This window comes from Cetorhinus maximus, chromosome 20 (genome assembly GCF_964194155.1).
Source record: "Cetorhinus maximus chromosome 20, sCetMax3.hap1.1, whole genome shotgun sequence".
In the NCBI taxonomy this organism is placed as follows: Eukaryota; Metazoa; Chordata; class Chondrichthyes; order Lamniformes; family Cetorhinidae; genus Cetorhinus; species Cetorhinus maximus.
The window spans coordinates 67,219,094-67,241,723 of NC_135898.1; the positions used below are offsets into that span (position 1 = coordinate 67,219,094).

The following is a 22,630-nucleotide window of genomic DNA, read 5'->3' on the forward strand; positions in this document are numbered from 1 at the left end:
GAAAATCCCTAGAACCGGTCCGGAGACGAGAACAATGGCCTCACCAGTGGCAGGAAATGTCAGGTGGGGGGGCAGGTCATGTGGGCACTCGGCCCCCTGTTTTTCAGACGAGTGCCTCGTGGTCCTTGTGGAAGAGGTCAGCGTCAGGTGGGACACTTGTACCCAGGGATGGCAGGAGGAGGCCATCGCACCTGACAAAAAAAAGGCCTAGGAGGAGGTGGCAGCCGAGGTCTGCAGCCACGACGTTGTGAGATGCACATGGGCGTGGTGCTGCAAAAGGTTGAACGACTTGTGCGCTCTGCAAGGGTGAGTACAGTGTCGGCATGGATCAGTGTGAGAAACGTTAAGGGCTGCCCCTGCCCCGTGGAGCTCAGGAGTGTTAGAGTTTGAGTGCCAACTGCCAGTGATGCCGGAGCTGGCCAAGGGGTTGAGCCCTGGCTGCTTGGCCTGAGTACCTTGTGGCTCGAGGGCCACGACTCGGATGTGCCCTGCATGTGTTCCTCGGGTGGGGTTGGCCAGGCTACAATGGCACTGCTGGTAGACGGTGGACTAATCAGTGCTCATCTATCCTTTGAAATAAATGCCAACATTGCATTTGCCTTCCTAACCACCGACTCAACCTGCAAGTTAACCTTAAAAGAATCCTGGACTAGGACTCCCAAGTCCCTTTGCACTCCAGATTTCAGAATTCTCTCCCCATTTAGAAAATAGTCTATGCCTCTAATCTTATGGTCCTCTGTATCACTGCCCTTGTGGAGGCATGACTCCTGTTATAATGTTGCTCTGCCTCTGCTATTGGGTGGTGGAGAGATGTCGTGAGCCACCTTTTTAACAGATAGCCATTGTCACTTAGCAGCCAACCATCCAGTCGGGCTGGAGCACTGAATGGCTTTGGCACCTGCGAGTGTCTAAGGATGTAAGCGTCATGGGAACTGCCAGGGTACCTTCTACAGACTTGCAGAATCTGCGTTTTGTGGTCACAAACTGTCTGGACGTTGATAAAGGGACCCGGCTGACCCACTGGCGCCTTGATGGCCACGTGTGCAGTCGATTGCACCCTCGATGCGGGGGAAGCTAGCAATCACTGCAAACCCTCTGGCTTGCTCAGACTGGCTGACGTCGTCTGTTCGGAAATGAATAAATGTCATTACTCGCCTGAACAGAGCATCAGTCACCAGCTTGATGCAACTGTGGACAGTTGATTGGGAGCTCCACAAAGATCCCTCACTGACCCCTGGAAAGAGCCAGAGGCGCAGAAATTGAGGGCCACTGTGACGTTCAGAGCCACTGGCATGGGGTGACCAACCATACAATGGAGGTGATCTCAAGCCCAATCATCTGACACATGGAGGCCACAGCCTCCCTGGAGAGGCGGACCCTCCTTCGGCATTGTACCTTGGTTCTGGATGGCGTCAAGTTTAGGGAGGATAGAATGTGGGTGCCAGAAGTGTGTCTAGTTTGGAGGCAAAAAATGCATGACTGAGGGTTTCATCAAATGACCTGGGGCAAGGGTGGAGCTGGGTGATGTCAGTGAGGTGGAAATGGATGGTCTTAGTGATTACAGTGATATGTGGTTAGAAGGTAATTAATTTCTGGCTCAAATACGGCATCAAAGCTGTGAGCAGTTTGGTTCAGCCTCACGGTTTGCCAGGTAGGAGTCGGTAGCTAGTGAATGGAGTTTATGGCATGGACTGAAAATAATGACTTCAGTCTTCAGTGTTTAGTTTGTTTGAAATTTCTGCTCATCCAGTAATGTATGTCGGATAAGCAGTCTGATTTATTGACAATGAAGGATTCGAGAGAGGTGGTATGGTTGAGCTGGGTGTCATCAGCGTGCATGTGAAAATTGATGCTGTGTTTTTGGCTGATGTTGCTGAGGGACAGTATGTAGATGAAAAATAGGGGCCAAGGGACATCAGAAGTAATGGAGTGGGAAGAGAAGCCATTGAAAGTGTCACTAGATAAGAGGGATGGGGGGGTGGCGGCGGCGAGCAATATAAATACCGTGGCTACAAGAGCAGGTCAGAAGCTGGGAATCCTGTGGCGAGTAACTCGTGTCCTGACTCCCCAAAGCCTGTCGACCATTTACAAGGCACAAATCAATAGCGTGATGAGTGCAATTCTAATAACACCCAAGAAGCTTGCCACTATCCGGGACAAAGCAGCCCGCTTGATTGGCACCCTTTTCCACAAATGTGCACTCCATCCACCACAGGCAAACTGTGGTAGCAATGTGTACCATCGACAAGATGTACTGCAGAAACTCACCAAGGCTCCATAGGCAGCACCTCCCAAACCCACAACCACTAGCACCTAGAAGGACAAGGGCAGTAGAGACACAATTGCAAACTCCCCATCTGCCTTCATCCTGGGGCATATAATTGACAAGAACCTTAACTGGACTAGGCACATCATAAATTGGCTGCAAGAGCACTGCAGAGACTGGGTCCTCTGATTAGTGATTTGCCACTAATCAGACTATTCTGCACTGCATTCCCTTTAAGATGAATATAGCCTTCCTGTGGTGTGGTGCTCAGAACTGAACATGATACTCCAGGTGGGCTCTAACCAGTGCTTTGTATGATTGCAGCATGATTTCTGATCACTTGTATTTCTCAACCTTTAGATACGAAGGCCAGCATTCCAGCACTTCTGTTTCTGCTATATTTTCAGTAACTGATGATTTGGTGTAGAGTCCTGGTATGGAAATGGCTCAGCATTTTTATATGAAAATCAAAACGCTTTCTTCCTTGAATTTCCTAATAGTGTAATTTTGCTTGCCTAATACTAAGATTCTTTTAGGTGTTTAAGAGATAATGTGGATCCTGGAGAATAATATCCTCCTACCCCCCAGTTTGGATACCCAAACAGCTTTGTGCCTCATCTCTCCCTCTTTTTTGCATCCCTTCTGAACTGTCTCCTATGTTCCACTTTGTTCTTGTACTGCGTTACGGTAGTTATCTTTATTTGCCATTTTCCCTGATGCCATGGCTGCTCAGAATGGATGTTTGCTGTTTGAGCAATTGATAAAATATTTACATTGGTTTGATTTTTCAAATTTGCAGTGAAAGCAGTCCTGTTAATGTAAACCCCGTACACTTCTGCTTTCTATTGCTAACTGTCAAATTCACCAGCTTATTGTGGATGTTTTGGCTCATAAAATTGCTACAAATCCTGGTACACTCATACCGCCATAGTCTGGTTGTGTTTAACATTGTATGAATTTGTGAAAGTGAATTCATGCAATGTGTTTTTCATATCTTCCTTCCTGCACATTACTTTACACCTATGTGTTAAATTTCATCTTTTTTTCCCAACATTTTGCTTAGCCTGTCCTATAACTTCTGAATTGTGACCTTGGATTTTATGGCCACCCTTAGTTTGTTATCATCTGCAAATTTGATTAATTTAATGAAAGTCATTAATATAAATTAGAAATATTAGTGGGTCTAAAAAGTAAACTGAAAACCCTGCTCTGTGCCTTCTACCTCCTCCTGCCATTACTTCTCTAACCAGAACCTTTTGCTTAGTTCAACTTATTTTAATCATTCCCCAAGATTTGCCCTCAATCCACCAAATTTGTTGATGCCTTTTTCCAATTCGGGCAGACATTCAAGGCTCTCCGCACTCTGTTGTCTTTCATTTCAATAAGTTCTGTTCAAGTAGGGTCTTCCCCTTCTGGAGCCATGCTAATTGTCATTTATTAGATTATTGTATAGAAAATTAGATTTACCCCTGATGATTCTATTATTTTATGTGAAATTGAAGTTTATCAGCCTTTTTGAATGTCAGTGCCATATTTGCCTACTTCCAGGGTACCTCAAAAATTACCTTCCCAATGATTGGCAATGCCTCTCAATTCAGCCTATATTCTGAACGCTTAACTGTTCTAAAAACTCAGCAGGTCTGACAGGATCCGTGGAGAGAGAAACAGAGCTGACGTTTTGAGTCTGTATGACTCTTTAGAGCTAAAGAGAAGTAGAAATGTGATGAAATTTATATAAAGGTGGGGGTGAAGCTGCATAGAAGGCCAGCGACAGGTGGGGGCAAAGGAGAGATTGACAACGATGCCATGAACAAAAGGACAAAGGGAGTGTTAACGGTAGTGGTAAGGGCTAAAAAAAAGTGCTGATAGTGGCAAAAGTAAGAAAGATTCGCTCCCAATGCGGTCTCTTCGACATAAGAGAGACCAAACGCAGACTGGGTGACCGCTTTGCGGAACGCCTTAGGTCTGTCCACAAGCATGACCCAGACCTTCCTGTTGCTTGCCATTTCAACACACCACCCTGCTCTCATGCCAGTATGTTCATCCTTGGCCTGCCCAACGCAAACTGGAGGAATAGCACCTCATCTTCCGATTAGGCACTTTATAGTCTTCCAGGCTTAACATCAAGTTCAACAACTTCAGACCATGAACTCTCTCTCCTCTATCTTTAGCCTCTTTTTATCACTTTTTTCAAAATTCATTTTTATTTTTTATCCACTTATTTTTATTTATTTTCATTTTAATCAATTTATTCATTTTTATCCCCACCTTTTATCCTATTTTCGATCTTTTTTCCCCACCACTGTCCCCTTCCCCCCACCCTACCCCACCCTCACAAGGGCCACCTGTCTCTTGTTCATGTTCTTTTCAGAGTGCTTACCCTTGTCCTGCTATTATTACATTCTGCTTTCTGACCTTAATGCCACTATCAGCGCCTCCTTTAGCCCTCATCGCTACCATTAACACTCCCTTTACCCTTCTGTTCATGACATCTTTGTCAATCGCTCCTTTGCTCCGCCTATTGCTGGCCTTCTACTCAGCTTCACCTGCTCCACTCTCTCTCTCTATCTCTCTCCCCTCTTTTCCCCCCCCTCACCCAAACAGTATAAATTTCATCACATTTCTACTTTTCTTTAGCTCTGAAGAAGTCATACAGACTCAAAATGTCAACTCTATTTCTCTTTCCACAGATGCTGTCAGACCTGCTGAGTTTTTCTGTTTTTGTTCCAGATTTCCAGCATTCTCGGTATTTTGCTTTTACTCTTAATATTTCCTTCTTTAATTTGATAATGTTTCACTTAACAGGTTCTTCATGTTCAACAGGGAGTAGATGATGGTTCACAGCCTTCTGGCAAGGCTCGTCGGTCTGCAAGTGGACAGAAGCCTGGTTGGTATTTTTTTGCATTATATACATTTTTTTTAAAAGCTAATTCACGAGTTCTAACTATATAGTTTGCATATACATATCTAGAACTCTGATTTGCATGTAAACCTTTTTCAGGATGTGGACATCACTGGCAAGGTTGACATTTATTGACTATCCATAACTGCTGCAGTATGCGTGGCAATGGTGCTCCCTCAGTACGCTTTAATAGGGGGTTTAGGATTTTGACTCAACAGCGATGAAGGAATACGAGTTGGAGTGGTGTGTGACTTAGAGGGAAAGGTTTTCCCACAGCTGCCTTTAAGCTTCTGTGTCAGTGCTTCCCAAACTTTTTTCTTACTGTGATCCCATTTTAATGCTTTTAAATTGCCATGACCCAGAGTGGTGGGGAGGAAAGAGTTGCAAGACTGTTTTGAAGGCTCTGGAGGCAGTGAGGGAACCTTGGTTTGAGAACCCCACTGTTAGGGTCTAAGGCCTCATCCTGTTTTTTTAAAGTATAAAATATATAGAGATATGCTCATTGCTACCCCTAGAAATTTAAATTGAACAAAGACCTAACATCAGCCATGTCTGTCTGTGACCCTCAAACAAAAAGGAGTTATCTAGCAGTATCGGAGAAACTCACATCTCATTATCTCTGAAGAGCCACTAACGACACAATGTGGGCTGCACAGACCAAACTCAAAGAGAGCTGTACAAAGGTTATCTGCATTTCATAACCTAGGCTGGCCAACAGGAGTCTGTGTCTGCTAAGACAAAGGGCCTCACAACCTTTCTTTCAATTCTTAATGGTTGAGACATTCCACAATCTCAGGATACACACCTGTCAAAGACAGTGGTGAGATCGAAGTCATATGAACATATGAAGTAGGAGCAGAAGTAGGCCATTGGGCCCCCCAAGCCTGCTCCATCATTCAATACGATCATGGCTGGCCTGTTTGTGTTTCCAATTCCACATTCCCATCTACCCCTGAAAACCTTTGATTCCTTTGCCTGACAAGAATCTATCTACCTCCGCCTTAAAAATATTCAATTTTTGACTTCTGTCAAACTGTTGCCCAGTGTAATTAAATCTTTCCCACCACCCCCCCCCCCCCAGCTTTCTTCACAGAGTAACACACTATACCCCAAAATATTTTTTCAAAATATTCATTCTCACATATCCCATTTCAAATGCAGTTGCACTGTGAAGGTTACTTGCATTAAAGCAGTTAATAGTCATTAGGCCTCAATTTCTTTCCCCTAGTTTCCCATTTTTCTCCTGAAGAGAATCATTTTTCCCACCCCACCACTCCAACAATAGTGGAAACCGTTTTTTTTCATTTTACCCACTCAAAATCATTTATAATCTTGAAATTACTCTACTGGAACTTGTTCCCATGAAAAGAGTCCTGATTTTGCTCAACCTCTTATAGCTTATTCCTGATATCAAATCTATTCACAAATGGGAAACCTTGCCTACAGTAGTGCATCAGAAAATCATGTGCTGTGTTTATCAAGTGAACTTTCACGCTAGGAGCAGAACATTTATAATCCTCAGTGATAAACATACAATGCATGTTTTGTACTAGATTACCCTCCTGTTGAATTGCTGTTTCTGAATGTCACTCGTGTTTATATCTTATTACTTGAACCTTGCCTGTTAACTAATATTGTGAATTGCTTTTATCCTTTTGAATTTCATGGTGTTTTGTCAGATAAGCTAGATGTGGATAAAATCTTTGAAGCACCAACGAAATCTGCAAACGCTACGCCAAATGAAAGGGATGATTCCCCTCCAAAGCACCTGCGCAAGAGAAGCTCCACAAAGGTTCTTAATGATGAACAACTTGCAGATGAGGAATATTTATCGCCTTTCTCCAAACTTTATGAAATGTTCAAGCAGGAGGTCGCAAAACCAATTCAGATTAAACCAAACGAAATTAATATGCACGTACCAGTTAACGAAAGCAGCACTGACCTGACAAAGCAAACCAGTGTCCCAGGAAAAAAATCCGATGCTGCAGTTTCTCAATATGTCAAGAATCCCCGAGCATCTCTGAGCGCCAGACGAATGTCTGGGAGGAGCAGCAATATTACACTCAAAGAGGGCAAGATTGAAAAAGATAGTGACTATGATAAAATGAACAATTCAGATACTCTGTTAATTGAGGGTATTGCAACTGCAGACCTTGCAAAACCAACTGCTAACATAAGCAGCCCAAAGAAAAATGTTTTAATGGAATTAAATAAATTTACAAAAAATGCCCCTTCTGAGGCAACAGTTACATCACCTACATTTTATGATGTAGGTGTTAAAGGGAAAGAGCAAAATAACCACCTGTGCTCTAAATGTACACCAAAAACAAAACAGAAGTGTCAACATTTCACTACTCGCAAATCCTTAACTGCAGGTGAAGTTGTAAAGAAACCTCAAGAGATTCTTGAGCCTTCAGTGGAAAAGGGACCAAGTATGGTTGCGAAAACTGTTGAAGTAGAGCAAACACCAGTTAATGTTGGCAAAGAAAGGGCTGAAACCCCCAAAAAACATGGCAGATCATCTTTACGTAACAAAACTGCGGAACCTGCATATATTCAGTCAGGGCAGGCTGAATTCACAAATGTTTCTGAGCTTTCAGCTGCAAAATCAGAAGTGAAAGATGAATCGGTAGAAATGGAACATACAGCAGCTAATGTAGGCAGAGAACGGGCTGAAACCCCCAAAAAACATGGCAGATCATCTTTACGCAACAAAAATGCAGAACCTGCAGATATTCAGTCAGAGCAGGTGGAATCCACAAATGTTTCTGCGCCTTCAGCTGCAAAATCAGAAGTGAAAGATGAATCGGTAGAAATGGAACATACAGCAGCTAATGTAGGCAGAGAACGGGCTGAAACCCCCAAAAAACGTGGCAGATCAGCTTTACGCAACAAAAATGCGGAACCTGCAGATATTCAGTCAGAGCAGGTGGAATCCACAAATGTTTCTGAGCCTTCAGCTGCAAAATCAGAAATGAAAGATAAATCGGTAGAAATGGAACATACAGCAGCTAATGTAGGTAGAGAACGGGCTGAAACCCCCAAAAAGCATGGCAAATCATCTTTACGCAACAAAAAAGCGGAACCTGCAGATATGCAGACTGAATCTGCAGAGATTTTGGAGTCTTCAGCTTCAAAGTCACCTGCCCTGGTTAAACAGAAAAGCGGCACCTCTCCCTCTTCAGTCCATCTGCTCAGGGAAAGTGATGCCCCTTATTACCCGACCAAAGCAGAGTGCTTGAAGAGAAAGAGTTGGGCATCTAAAAGTCCACGAGACTCTAATGGTGAACAAACTGAGAAAATAGTTGCTGGGGGAGACCATATACGTCCTGTGAATACAGCTACTGTACAATTGGAAAGGTTTTCATCTGTAGACATTGAACTTAATCACTATACCAGTAGCAAAGAATACCCTTCATCTCCAGGTAAAATCTAGCACTGTGGGAACTGGAGATTATATATGGGGAAGAATGGTTTACCTACATTAAGTTTACAATCTTTTAATGTACAGCAATCTTTAAAAAAAAAACCTCTGAAGCAGCTTAATGATTTTTCTGCACTAAAACAGGCTATGTTAATGAGTTTAAAAAAAAGATCTAGTAAGCAGTGAAAAATAGTGGGTATCGTGTTAAGAAATTTGATCACCAGATAATTCCAGTTAAGTGACTTGAATTTGTAATAAAATGATTAAATTGAGATTGGAAATTAAAAATGAGTCACTTGCTGATTGAAGCATTTGAGCACACTTAGAATCTCTTTTTTTTGAAGTCAAGGTTTTACTGTGGACTTGATGGACTATTATGCAACACTGGCACACTGCAGTGCTACTAATTATGTAACTTGGATAGTGGAAGCAAGATGGAACTTTGCAGGATCTTTATGAATATACTCTCACATTGCTAAAATATGGTGGCTTTTTAGTTTACCTGGGGTCTGAAATTTTAAGATAAATCTCACTTGTTTAGATTAAATTTGTTTTTGTGCTTTTTAACTAAATTGCTCCATTTTAATTATTTCTCAACAGCTGTTACCTCCTATTTATCAAAAAAGCGCAGAAGTGAAAATGAAGAAAATTTTTATGGCCCAAGTTTTAAGCGAAAGAAAGTTTCTTTTGGTGCAAACCTAAGTCCAGAAGTATTTGACAGATGCATGCCACCAAGCTCTCCTCTGAGAAAAGGAGGCACTCCGACCCGAGTAAGCACACCATTTCGATGTACTCCACGTACGGTACTGAAACGTGCTTCCAGCATTGGAATACACGCTTGTACAATTCAGGTAACTATTGATGTGCATTTGTGGATAGCTTAACCCTTTATGCATAGAATCATTCCAGCTGATCTGCATCAGTACAGGGTTATTTCTTATCCACTTGGTTAACCCTTGGAACTTCTAGTTGTCATTGTATAATTGCTTGTCTGTGACTGCTTTGTAAAAAGAAAAATCATATTTACAGTATAGTCACACTATACATGGAATGGTAATACACATTGGAAATATGGGAACTTGAGTTATCTTGTGGATCACTATCATTTGCAGTTGATTACTTGGAAATCCATTGACATATAATGTATAACTTCACTGTAACACTTGTGTCATGTAGCAATGCAATATTCTTGTTTCCCTACAGTACATTGCTTTCAGTTGCATATTATAATCAATATTATATTGTAAAAGCTTGGTGACAGTACCATCTTGTGGCAAGAATCTGGTATAACAATTATTACCAGATGTGAAAATTTTGATTTTGAATGGGAGTTAAAATTTTAAAAAGTAAACAATAGGACAACAAAGTTGCTAATGTAGAAATGCCTTAGAGGCATTTTTGCTTTTACAGAATCTGTACCTGAGCCATTAACTTATAAAATTGGTTGACCCATGGAATCTTGTGCAGGATAGTGATGCTATATTGTGAAGTGCCAAACCAGTCGAAAGATGGACTTCACAGTGCTTTTGAAGCCAATGGTTGATTTGGCATCGAGTATTTTTTTTCACATGAGGGAAGTTGGCTGAATGGTTCAGTTTGAGTTTACAAGGCCAGCAGTGATGTTTTGTCATTTACTGATCTGTATGGAAACTGCCATAGCTATTGGGAAGGTCAATGGACCAGAGAATGGTTGGAGTGAATAGTTGACAATTGCTTGAACTTGTGTTACCATGCTAGGTAGGGAATGTGTGGTAAATATCAGCATATTAAACAAAAAAAAAACTGCCAATTTTTGTAGTTGCCGTTTAATATCTACCTGTCTCAAAAGTCAGAGACTAAAATGTTGAGCTATCACTGCCAATCGCTGATGAGCACATGGAAAATAAAGACTGAGTACAATAAACAGTTTTTAAACAGATTCAAATGCCTGACTGTTCAAAATAAAAACCATCAATTTAGTATAGTTTTTTATGAAGTATTATTTAAAAATAAACATTTTTTGAAAAATATGTCAGTGATGTTCTCCAAGCCCTATACAGATTTGCTGTGGAAACTGCATTCTTAAGTCATAAAATTTGGTTAGACTTGTGACAGTAATTGATTTTGAAATCTGTGGAATTCCAGAATCCTTGCATGTATTTTTCATCTCTAAGGCAATATGTACTTTTTTGACATTTGTATTTTAACTCAGAAGGCATTTTGGATAGTTTAGTTCCCATTATACTATTAATATCAAATAGCCATTTTATTATCAAGTCTCGTCTGAAATAATGCAAATTTGCTTTCTTCCCCCTCAGGAATTCGGTGAGCTAAATGAATGTCATCCAAGTCCCACGAGGTCAAGTATCCCTTCAGCAAAGGCCTCGCCCAGGCAAACTAAGAAATCACCTGCCAAAGTTCCCTCACTAGGCAAGGGGTTTTTGTCAACAACTGGCGTAAATCCACCTGCAAAGAGGTCACCTTTGGTTAAGATGCCAGCATCAACTAAGGCACCCTCCCTGTTAGATGTCAAACAGTCACCTGATGCCAAGACTCCTTTGCCAACAAAAACACCCTCCTTGCCTTCCTCCAAGAGGTCGCCTGCTGCAAGAACTCCTTTACAAAACAAGACGCCCTCAGCCAGCAAGAAGTCATCTGTTGCCAAAACCTTGCCTACCTTGTCACCCAGCAAATTGGTGGCCAATAAAACGTCAAGTCTGATTGCTGGAGAATCCTCTGATTGTTCTCCACATGTACGTGGGCGTTTCTCCATCACGCATGTTGCTACTCCTCCCCACTTAACCCGGTCCAAGTCTCCTCGGCTTACACCAGCTCCTCTCAGTTTGGTGCTATTTGAGCAGCCTCAACAGAACGCCAGTTTAGTGGCAAGTTCCGGGAAAAAACCTTCCAGAAAAAGCACTAGAAGAAGTGGTTCATTATTTGCAGCAGTACGTTCCAGAAGGCAGGCAGGGGCTTCAGCTGCCAACCTGTTGGGTAAGGCATTTTCTAAAGTTGCTGATTTTTTACTGGAATTAGCTAGGGTTGTACCATATTTATGACACAGCCTCAAAAATTAACAACTGTTCCACTTTTTAAAAAAAGTGGTTGGCCATAGATTGGCAAGACAGTGGCGCAGGCCATAAATTTACAGTACTTAAATTGCTGGACTTTGTGACATTGGCAAAAATCATTTAACCTTACTTCTTGCCTGGTGAATGCTGCGAGTGACTCAAAAGAGGGGGAAAAATTATAGCTTGATAGAAGTAAAAATTGGCATCCTGTGTCATGGCATTGATTGAATGACACAGAGCATAATTAAGCCGAGTTGTCACAAGGATTTTAGTAAAGCTTAGTGTGAGAAATGTTTGAAATAATTTGACTTGAACTATAAAACATTTCAGTAATGTGATTAGATTGCACATTCTGCCTGTCTAAACTTTGTGTATGAGGCGTATTTTGAACTTATGGCAAAACTGGGAGCAATTGTCTTGAAGAATTATCACAAGGAGCATATTAGCACAATATTGCAGTGTCATAAGCTGTCCCTTTACTTCCACTGCACCCACCCGCCAATCCCATATCTGTATCTTCAGATGCTGACTAACTGGGTACACATTACAACTACTGAGGGATGGTATTGAGGTTACTGTTCTCGTTGATGAATTGGTTTATTCAAAGCATTTTTAAAAATCAGTCATTCCTCAAGGTGTCCCTACATGGTACAGAACAAACAAATCTATGAATAACTTTTATACTGATAATAGATCAATGTTTGCATGGCACTTAGGTAAGATTGTTTGAAGGTTTTTTTTTCCTGTGATAATTTGAGTTGCATGCATCTCAGGTTATTATGGTGAGAAGTGCATGTGCCAATGCTTCTGACTCTGAAAACAATTCCACTTGGGTGATGCACATAAGGCACCAACCTTGTAAGTGGAAACCACTGGAAAATGTTACAGATCACATTCCTCTTGCAGTGGTTACCTGGTGATCTTCAGTTCATCTGGAGAACTGATTTGGGATGTTAATTCATGTACTGCAGGAATTCACCAAGGCTCCTTAGACTGCACCTTCCAAACCCACGACCACTATCATCTAGAAGGATACTGGCAGCAGATAGATGGGAATGCCACTACCTGGAAGTTCCTCTCCAAGTCACTCACCATCCTGACTTGGAAATATATCACTGTTCCTTCACTGGTGCTGGGTCAAAATCCTGGAACTCCCTGCCTCTGTGGGTTTTACCTACACCATATGGACTATGGTGATTCAAGAAGGCAACTCGACACCACCTCCTTGAGGGCAACTAGGGATGGGCAATAAATGCTGGCCCTGTCAGAGAAGTTCACATCCTGTGGATGAATTTTAAAAATGTTGGAATCATGCTACAATGGATTGCATGCTTTAGTTTGTAATTGAGAGCAGCTGCCACCAATTGGGGAGAGATTAGGGAATTATTCTGTGTATAAAAACCAGCTTACACCAGGTGTAGGGGTGAAACAAGGGCGTCTGTGCCTGTACTCTGTTTTGTGAATAAACCTGGATTAAGGAAAAGACTGGCTCCAGATTCATCCTTTCCTCAATGTATGAACAGTGACTTTAACATGGGGCAGCATGTTTCAATGAAAGAAATAGGGCATTTGCACACAAAGCGCTTTTCCCTCTATCGCACATTTCCCTTCCAACTCAGTATGGTTGTTTTTATTATATAGTTTGCTTTTGCATGGCACAGAGCTAAGTAGATTATAAGCAAAATAACACATTTTCCAAAAGGCAAAATTTCCAAGCGATTTGGGCAATAGAATGGAAGTAATATCTGGTTATTATCTGGAAATTGAACCTACTTCATAGAATGAAACATGTTTGACCTAAGATAGGTAAACTAGCAGAAGATTTGAATTTACCTGATTATTTTAAATTGAATATATGCAATTTGATTTTAGTGACAAAGTCGTGGGCACAGATAGTGAAGGAAGGAGTGGCAAGACCTCAGTTGCGATGTGCTAGGAAGAAATCTGCTGTGGTTCAAAAACGGACAAAGAATATATCTTCGGAAGTGGTAAAAGTTTATTTAACATTGTAATGGGAAATGATAATTCAATATGATCTTTTCATGTAAGACTGCATTTCATAGCGCTGAATCAATTTGTAAAGTTCCTTATTAAAATGATTGTACAGTATATTTCAAACTAACGGCAAACCGGAATCATCTGGTCTTGTTGGTGGCAGGCATGAGCGGACAATATGGCGAGAAGGCCAAAAGTCGGTTTTATGTTGTCATGAAACCAGGTTGCGATCGCCTGCTCCGCCCATCAATGACGGGTCATGTTTCCCTCCGCCGCATGTCGGTAACGTAATTTCAATACTTCATCTCATTATAAGCCCTGCTGTTTGGAATCATACCCCTTGCTGGATCATCCAGCCACCAGGCCAACGTGTTTCACAACTGTACATAAGTGACGGGTAGCACTCGCCATCAACAGCGCCAGGCTTTACAGGCAGCAAAACATCACTTTAAGGGGGTGGCTCACAGGCAAGTCTCTACCTACCAGACCAGCCATAAGGTGGGGGTGACTTTTCAAAGGCTGTAGGGCTAGGGCTTGCTTGGAGAAGGGGGAGAAGTGGCCTCAGGCAAGGTAAGAGGCTGCAGGGCAAGGGCTATACTGGGGAAGAGGTATATCCCTGGATGTGTGTGGGGGCATATGTTGATCTGTGCATATGGCATCAAGATGCTGAGGGCTGAGGAGGCAGTCTCCAGAGGAGATGTGGCCAGATAAAGATGTGAGGGTGTGCATGAGAATGTGAGTGGTGATGTCCCTTGAGTTGGCAGTGAGCGAGATGCCTGTGAATGTGTGATGGGCTTGTGAGTGGGTGAGTTGAGATTGATGAGATGGTTGCTTTACCCTGGGGGCACTGATGAGATTATTTATCTTTTTTATGCACTGGATGGCTGATCTCTTGTGTGCAATGTTGGCACTGACATGTGCCACCACCTCCCAAGCGGAGTGGTGAAACTGATGGCCATCTGACGACCAGAGTGAGGATAGAGGACATCGCGGCGGGCCTCCATGGTCTCCAGAATGCATCCTAGGGATGCACCACTGAATTGGGGGCCTGCACTCTTCTTGGCTTTTGGGGCCATGTCTTCACTGGAGAGTCCTGGGTTGCAACCATTTGACAACTCTGCGCGTGGCTGCAGTTTAAATATGGTGCCCAGCATGAGGAAGCAGCGAGGTAATGGTGTGGCGTGCAAACCTGAGGTCAGCCGCCAGCAATCAGGTGTGTTTCCCATGACTGCATAATGAATGAGGAGGAAGGGGGCAATATGGTGTGAAAACTCGCATTGTGGCCAGCAGATAAAATATCTTTTCTTCACATCCACTACTGTACTTCGTGCAAATCTGGAATGATTCCACCGTTGGTCTCAATTGTAGAAAAACTAGTTTAGGTCTCAGCATCTAAACTTTGATTCTTTGTTTTCTGTTTGTTCCATTTACGTTATCTAAAATTTTGTTTCAACAGACACCTGTTCGTTCAGTGAAAGGTCACTTTAGTACTGGCCATGCGTCTTCCCCAGCAACAATAGTCATTGGCAAGTCACAAGCTACTACCATTAAGCCAACTAGACAGGCCCCACAGGCCATAAGACCTGTTTCACTGAAACGTAAAGACCATGAAATGGAAGAAAGCTTTACAGGTAAATTAGACTGCTTGAGGTACTAGTTTTTTTCATATTCTGAGTTTTTTGAAATTTCTATTCTGTTGATCAGCTTAAACTTGATGTGGAAGTGAGGTCATTAAAGTCCAGTTTCACCAAATGTGATGGGTTGAATTTTTCAGTTTTACCCAATTTTGTGCTAGTGTTCTGACATGGTGTTTATAATTGTACTGATGTGGTGATGTACATCCCATTTCCAACTCCTATCTTCTGTGAGTCAATTGCACTCAAGATAAAGTGGGCTTCTAGTATTGCTAATGATTAAGAAAAGGCAAAGTTTATGTAAAGGACCCAGCAGATATTTTAAATAGAAATAGCTTATTTTGTAGCCATTTTGCTTTTTTTTTGTGCTGACCATTGCATCACTATACATCTTTATAATTTTTGCTGGTGGACTCCTAAGCTTGACCATGTAATCAGTGGAGCTGTAACTTCTACTATGGCCTCTACTGCAGTTCTACCCAGAGTTCCCTCATGAACAACAGGATGGGTATTAGGTTCTCGGTCCACATATGTTTTCTATATTTACCTCATCCTTTCAGAGGAAAGACCAGAGTGATTTTTGCATTAAGACCCTTTAGCTAAGGGCTAGCATCTCTCTAATTCGCTAGTAAGCAGCATCTTCCTCATTTACCACTCTCTACTTTGGCTACTGCTCACTTGCTCTATGTTTCACAAGTAACTCCCTTCTGCCTGAGCCTCTTAATCATCCTGAGGTAGATATAGCTGTAGTGGCACTTGGAGGGAAAATGTTGGTGTTCCAATCTCCCATTGCTGTTACTGACAGTCAGTTTTACAGTATTGTGAATATGCAGTCAGAATGGTGGATAAGGTTGCCGATTGTGGAAAGGTATGTGGGCAAGTAATGATTCAAAGGGAAATTGACTTTTATTAGAGGGACTTCAACCAATTATCGGTAATGATTTGGTGGATGGATTTTAATGTAGATAGCTGACTAAACTATATTAGTAAGCATATGAAAAATGGTGAGCATAATTTTAAATGGCTGTCCAGACCCATCAGATTGCAGGTAAGGTTGTAGTCCAGTGGGCATCCATGAGGTACTGTGGGCCATCAGCAACAGAATTGTATTCGACCACAATCTGTAGCCTCATGGCCCAGTATGTCCCTCACTTTACTACTACCATCAAGCCAAATGATCAACCCTGGCTCAGTGAGGAATGCAGAAGCACACCAGGCATGCCTAAGAAAACAGCAGAAGCAGAGTGCAATGCACAGAGCAAAATGATCATATATGCAACTGATCAAATCAAAACACTCTAGTCCTGCCACCTCCAGTTGTGAATGGTGGTGCCTAATTTAAAAAACTAACGAGAGGAAGGAGGGTCCACAAATATTCCCATTCTCTGTAATGGAGGAGCCCAGCACGCCAGCGTGAAAGATAAGGCTGAAACATTTGTAACCATCTTCAGCCAGAAATGCCAAGCGGATGACCCATCTCTGACTCTTCCTGAGGACCCCAACATCTCCAATGCCTATCTTCAGCCAATTCAATTCTCTAAGTGATATCAAGAAATGGCTGAAGGCACTGGATACAGCAAGGACTACAAGCCCTGCCAACATCCCAGCTGTAGTCCTAAAGACTTGTGCTCCAGAACTAGTCACGCCTTTAACTAAACTGTTCCAGTACAGCTCCAGCACTGGCATCTACCCAGCAATGTGGAAAATTACCCAGTTATGTCCTGTCCACAAAAAGCAGGACAAATCCAACGTGGTCAGCCCCACTAGTCTACTCGATCATCAGCAAAGTGGTGGGAGATGTTGTCAATAGTGCTATTAAGCACTAACTTGCTCACTGCTCAGTTTGAGTTCCGCCAGGGCCACTTGGTCCCTGACCTCATTCAGCTAAGGCTACAGTAATCCAAGCATGGACAAAAGAGCTGAATTCAAGAGGTGAGGTGAGAGTGACTGCCCTTGACATCAAGGCAGCATTTGGCTGAGTGTGGCATGGAGGAGCCCAAGCAAAATTTAAATCTGTGGGAAATGGAGGTGGGGGGGTAACTTTGCACTGATTGAAGTCATATCTAGCACAAAGGACGATGATTGTGGTTAGTCACTTGGTAGTACAGAACTTGAGTATTGCTGGAAAGAGAGACGCTATCAAAGCTTTTTTGCCTTGCACTCATCAGGATAGCACACAAGAAATTACCAATAGTAACGGGGGAATAACAATTTCTACTGCATGAGAAGGGAGTGCTGATTAGTTGGTGAGTGGATTCTGGTAGAGGCGTTGCCATGGAGAATGCAGCATGGGACAATTAATTGCCCAGCTTTGTTCACATTCAAGCCAGGCAAGTCAACTATGGCCCATGGCAGTGCCTCCACGAATCAGTCCACTTGCCAACAAATTAGCACTCTCTTCACCTGTTATATAAATTGTTGTTCCCCCTGATACTGTTTATAATTTCTTGCCAGCTGTCCTGATGAGTACAAGATGAAAAGCTTTGATACCAGGTCTTTTTTTTTTAATGATACTCAAGTTATGGTTGTGGTTATTGGAGTCCAATAATCTCAGTCCCAGGACATTGCTGCAGGCCCAATTATTTTGAGCTGTTCATGAATGACCTTCCTTCCATTATAAATTCAGAAGTAGGGATGTACAGTGCCTAGTACCATGCTTGATTCCTTAGATGCTGGGGCAGTTGGTGTCCATATGCTATAAAACCTGAAGAATATTTGGGCTTGGCTGGATGAGCGGCAAGTAACATTCGTGCCAAATAAGTGCCATGCAGTGACCACCCCCAACAAGAGAAACTCTCTCCCCCCCCCCCCCCCCCCCCCACCCTTGCCATACCACCCTTATAAATACTGTGACTACAAGAACAGGTCAGAGGCTGGAAATTCTGTGGCAAATAACTCACTTCCTGACTCCTCAAAACCTTTCCACCAAAAATGGTACAAGTTAGGAGTGTGATGGAATATTCTCCTCTTGCCTGGATGAGTGTAGCTCCAAATACTCACTCTCAACACCATCCAAGACAAAGCAGCCCGCTTGACCGGCACCCCATCCACCATCTTAAACAATCCTTCCTCCGCCGACATGCACTGGCAGCAGTGTGTACTGTATACTGCATGCACTGCAGCAACTTGTCAAACCTCTTACAAGAGAACCTTCCAAACTGACAATCTCTACCAACCTAGAAGGACAAGGGCAGAGGGCACATGGGAACATGAACACCTGCAAGTTCCCCTCTAAGCCAAATGCTATCCTGCCTTGGAACGATACCACACGACCCAACGACAGTAAAGGAACAAACAGCATTTTGTGTGTACCTACACCAGATGGACTGCAGCATTAAGAACTATACGTTATCTGGACCAGTAAGATAACTAGATTAATTTAGAATGAAAAGCTTTTCTTAGTGGAAAAAAAAGATAATTTGTATTTGTAATGCATTTCATCAAACTGAAAATTTTTACAACCAATTTTTTTCCTCTATATTGGCAACCATTATGTAGTCTAGAAGAGGAATTCAAATGAGCATGAAGGAAATCTTTCGGTTCGGAGACTTCTACTGTATATATCCCTTTTCAAAGTTGCTGCTGTATTTGACAAAATATTATATTTATGCTACTTGTACTTTTATTATTTTAATATAGGTATAGCTGAAATGTTCAGCACTCCTACAAATGAAAATGATAGTGCATACCCAGTACGCTGCACTTCGAACATTGTTGATAATTCTCAAACTGCTCTGGCCAATCCTGTAGCCCAGAAGTCATTTGAAGACTCCATTATCAAAACGCCTGAAGAAACTGGTTAGTGCAATACAATTTACGACTATATTAAGAGGATGGCTCTCTACCCTTATTGCTGCCCCAGTCTATATACTGTCCCTTCATAGCATCCCCATCTTTCCTGCATTTGTCATACCTGCTTGCTTTTATTGCCTTTCCCCAGCTCAAACTGCTTCACTTTCCCACCATCTTTACCGCATTGCTTGGAAATCATTGTACAAACTTTATAAAGCACTTGCTGTGTTTTTATTTTATGTACATTAAGTGCTTTAAAGATGTTGTCACATCTTAGAACTTTGAAACTGAAGAATAAGAGGATGCTGGGCAGGATGAGGTGGCTTAGATTGTGACTAAAGTGTGAAGGGTCAGTGAGGTAGAAACAGGATAGTGGGATCAGCTTGAGGCACAGAGCTAGGTAAAACCTAGTTAGTTAGAGGAGCTGGGGCGTGAGTGGACAACTTAAAAACCTACGTCAGGCATAATGAACAAAGGGGAACGTAGAGGTACAGGCCTTGTAGGTATGGGAAAGGGTACAGGATGGCTGTTTAGGGACAGGGTGATAAAGAAAAGCTATTGGTATTGTGAACCACTGTGCCATGCAGCTTTTGAAGGAATAAAATGGAAATGTAAAGCAAGTAAAGACAGATTGCAAAGATTCCATCAAAAATAACTAGTCATGACAGACAAAATGCCTACAGAGATACTATTGTGGTTTATGTAAGCTCTTTTTAAGATAAGGCAATCTCATAGTATTGCACATGGAGTCACGATCAAGCGTGGTCTTTAATGTTGAGAGTTTAAAATGGTGCTCTTATATAATCCTATCGTCATTTCAAAGTCATAGATTTATAATGTAACTAATTACACCTTCCTGCCAGAGGTGGTGCTGTAGTGCAACTGTCCTGCACAGGTGGGGATTTAATTTCAGTTTAACCAGTTTACAAACAATACCTGCATTTTATGATCAGGTGAGTCGAAGGACTCCCCTCTTTTCCCCCCACAGTTGACTGCAACAGGTTTTTAGTTTTGGCTAAGGGTATCCCTTCTCAGTTTTAGTGTGTACTTAACTGTTTACATGCTGTGATTACAAAGAACTAGTCAGACAGGTTTTCAAAGAAAGTTTAACAAAGAAAGAGATTAGTTTATTTATATTTAAACCTATTTAAGTGATACATACACACAATCACACACTCGAAGCTCACACACAAATATCGATTACAGAGTAAGTGAGGGTAGATTGGCCAAATTAAAGTCTGTAAGAAATAAAAGAAGTTCACAGTTTGTGGCTTGCTGTTTCCTCTGACTGTATGTAGAATCCAATAATCTTGTTTCCAAGACCAAGGCAGTTCAAAGCTGTAGTCGGTATTTCTGCCCCTCTGACAACACTGTTATGGAATTAAGTCTTTAGGACCATAAGAAATAGGAGCAGAAGTAGGCCTTTCGGCTCCTTGAGCCTGCTCCGCCATTCAATAACATCATGGCTGATCTGTTTGTGTTCCGAGTTCTACCCCTGATAACTTTAGATTCTTGTTAGGCAAGGGAATCAATCTACCTCTACTTTAAAGATATTCAGTGACCCCCCACTTCCACCATTTTCTGAGGCAGCATGCCAAAGTCATACAGTCCTCTGAGAGAAAATAGTTCTCTTAATCTCTGTCCTATAGGGAACCCCTAATTTTAAAACAGTGTCCCCTAGTTCTGGGCTCACCCACAAGAGGAAACATCCTTTCCATGTCCACCTACTCAAGTCCGTTCAGCATCTTATACACTTTAATCAAGTCACGCATCACTCTTCTAAACTCCAGTGGAAACAAACCAAGTCTGCCCAACCTTTCCTCATAACACAGCCCATTCATTCCAGATATCAATATAGTAAACCTCCTCTGAACTGCGTTTACTTCCTTCCTTAGATAAGGAGACCAAAACTGCACACACTATTCGAGATGTGGTCTCGGCAATGCCCTGTATAACTGAGGCATAACATCCTTACTTTTATGTTCAATTTCTCTCGTAATAAAAGAAACATTCCATTAGCCTTCTTAATTACTTGCTGTACCTGCATTGTAACTTTTTGTGACTCATGCATGAGAACATCCTAGCCTTGTATCCCAGTTCACTTAAGCTAGCTCAGCTTTCATGCCCACGTAGTTACCCATATTTAAGTTTAAAATACTAGTCTTAGACCCACTCTTCTCCCTTTCAAATTGGATGTAAAATTAATAATATTGTGGTCACTGCTACCTAGGGGTGCCTTTATCCTGAGGTCGTTAATTAATCCTGTCACATTACACAATACCAAGTCTAATATAACCTACTCCCTGGTTGATTCCAGAATGTGCTGCTCTAAGAAATTCTCAAATGTTCTATGAACTCCTCATCCAGGCTACCACTACCAATCTGAATTTTCCAGTTTATAAGTAGATTAAAGTCACCCATGCTTATTGCTGCCCCTTTTATCACAAAAACCCAATATTTCTTCTTGTATACTTTATCCTATATTGTGGTTACTGTTAGGAGGCCTGTACACCACTACCACTAGTGTCTTTTTTTCTCTACTTTTCTTCATTTTCTCCCAAACCGTTTCTACATGCTGATTTCCTGAACCAAGGCCATCTCTAGTTATTGCACTCATGTCATCCTTGATCAACAGTGCTACCTCTCTACCTGTACCTAGCTTCCTATTCTTCTTGAATGTCATATACCCCTCAATATTCAGGACCTAATCTTTGTCATCCTGTAGCCACTTCTCCATAATGGCTATCAGATCATATTTATTTACTTCAATGTGCACTATCAACTTGCATTGAGATACAGAGCCTTTAGTTTAGTCTTTTTGTTATCTTTGTAACATCTAGTCTTAATCCTTGGTGCATTCTTAGGTTTTTTTCTCTCTGTCCCTTGGTGCCATTCTGTAACCCTCATTTCCCATATTCCTATTTTCCTCTCTTATCATGTCTCTACTCTTTTGATATACATCTTGCCGCATTTGATCCCTTGCCCCCACTATTTAGTTTAAAACCCTCTCTACTTCTGTAGTTATGCGGTCGCAAGAACACTGGTCCTAGCACAGTTCAGGTGTAGACCATCCCAATGGTATAGCATCCACTTTCCCCAGAATTGGTGCCAGTGCCCCACAAACCAGAAATCACTTCTCCCATACCAGTCTTTGAGTTATATGTTCATATCTATAATTTTACCTACTCTGTGCCAATTTGCACATGGCTCAGGTAATAATTCTGAGATTATAGGTTTGAGGTTTTGATTTTCAATTTAGTATCTAGCTCCTCATACTCCCTTTGCAGAATGCCTTTCTTAGCTCTACCTATGTTGTTGGCCCTACATGGACTATGACAACTGGATCCTCCCCACTCCCACTGCAAGTTGCTCTCTAGCCCTGAGCAGGTGTCCTGAACCCTGGCACCGGGCAGGCAACACAGCTGTCTGGATTCTCTCTCTTTGCTGCAGAGAATAGTGTTAATCTCCCTCACTATACTGTCCCCTACTACCACTACATTCCTTTTTGCTCCCCCACTTGGCTGGCTTCCTCTACCACAGTGTCATGGTCAGTTTTCTCATCCACCC

General features: G+C 42.1%; 1 protein-coding gene across 4 annotated transcripts in view; it reads left to right on the top strand.

Moving 5' to 3' along the window:
- mki67 (marker of proliferation Ki-67) overlaps positions 1-22,630 on the top strand; it is a 56,213-nt gene that overhangs the window by 14,940 nt on the left and 18,643 nt on the right. For 3 of the 4 annotated variants that reach the window (XM_078564882.1, XM_078564879.1, XM_078564880.1), the window contains 7 exons: positions 5,072-5,153; positions 6,848-8,593; positions 9,193-9,443; positions 10,890-11,565; positions 13,515-13,630; positions 15,094-15,268; positions 18,911-19,069. In XM_078564882.1, coding sequence (XP_078421008.1) covers positions 7,024-8,593; positions 9,193-9,443; positions 10,890-11,565; positions 13,515-13,630; positions 15,094-15,268; positions 18,911-19,069 — 2,947 coding nt within the window. In that variant the 5' untranslated portion in view covers positions 5,072-5,153; positions 6,848-7,023. The remainder of the gene's footprint in view (positions 1-5,071; positions 5,154-6,847; positions 8,594-9,192; positions 9,444-10,889; positions 11,566-13,514; positions 13,631-15,093; positions 15,269-18,910; positions 19,070-22,630) is intronic. The other variant, XM_078564881.1, reaches the window with a different exon arrangement.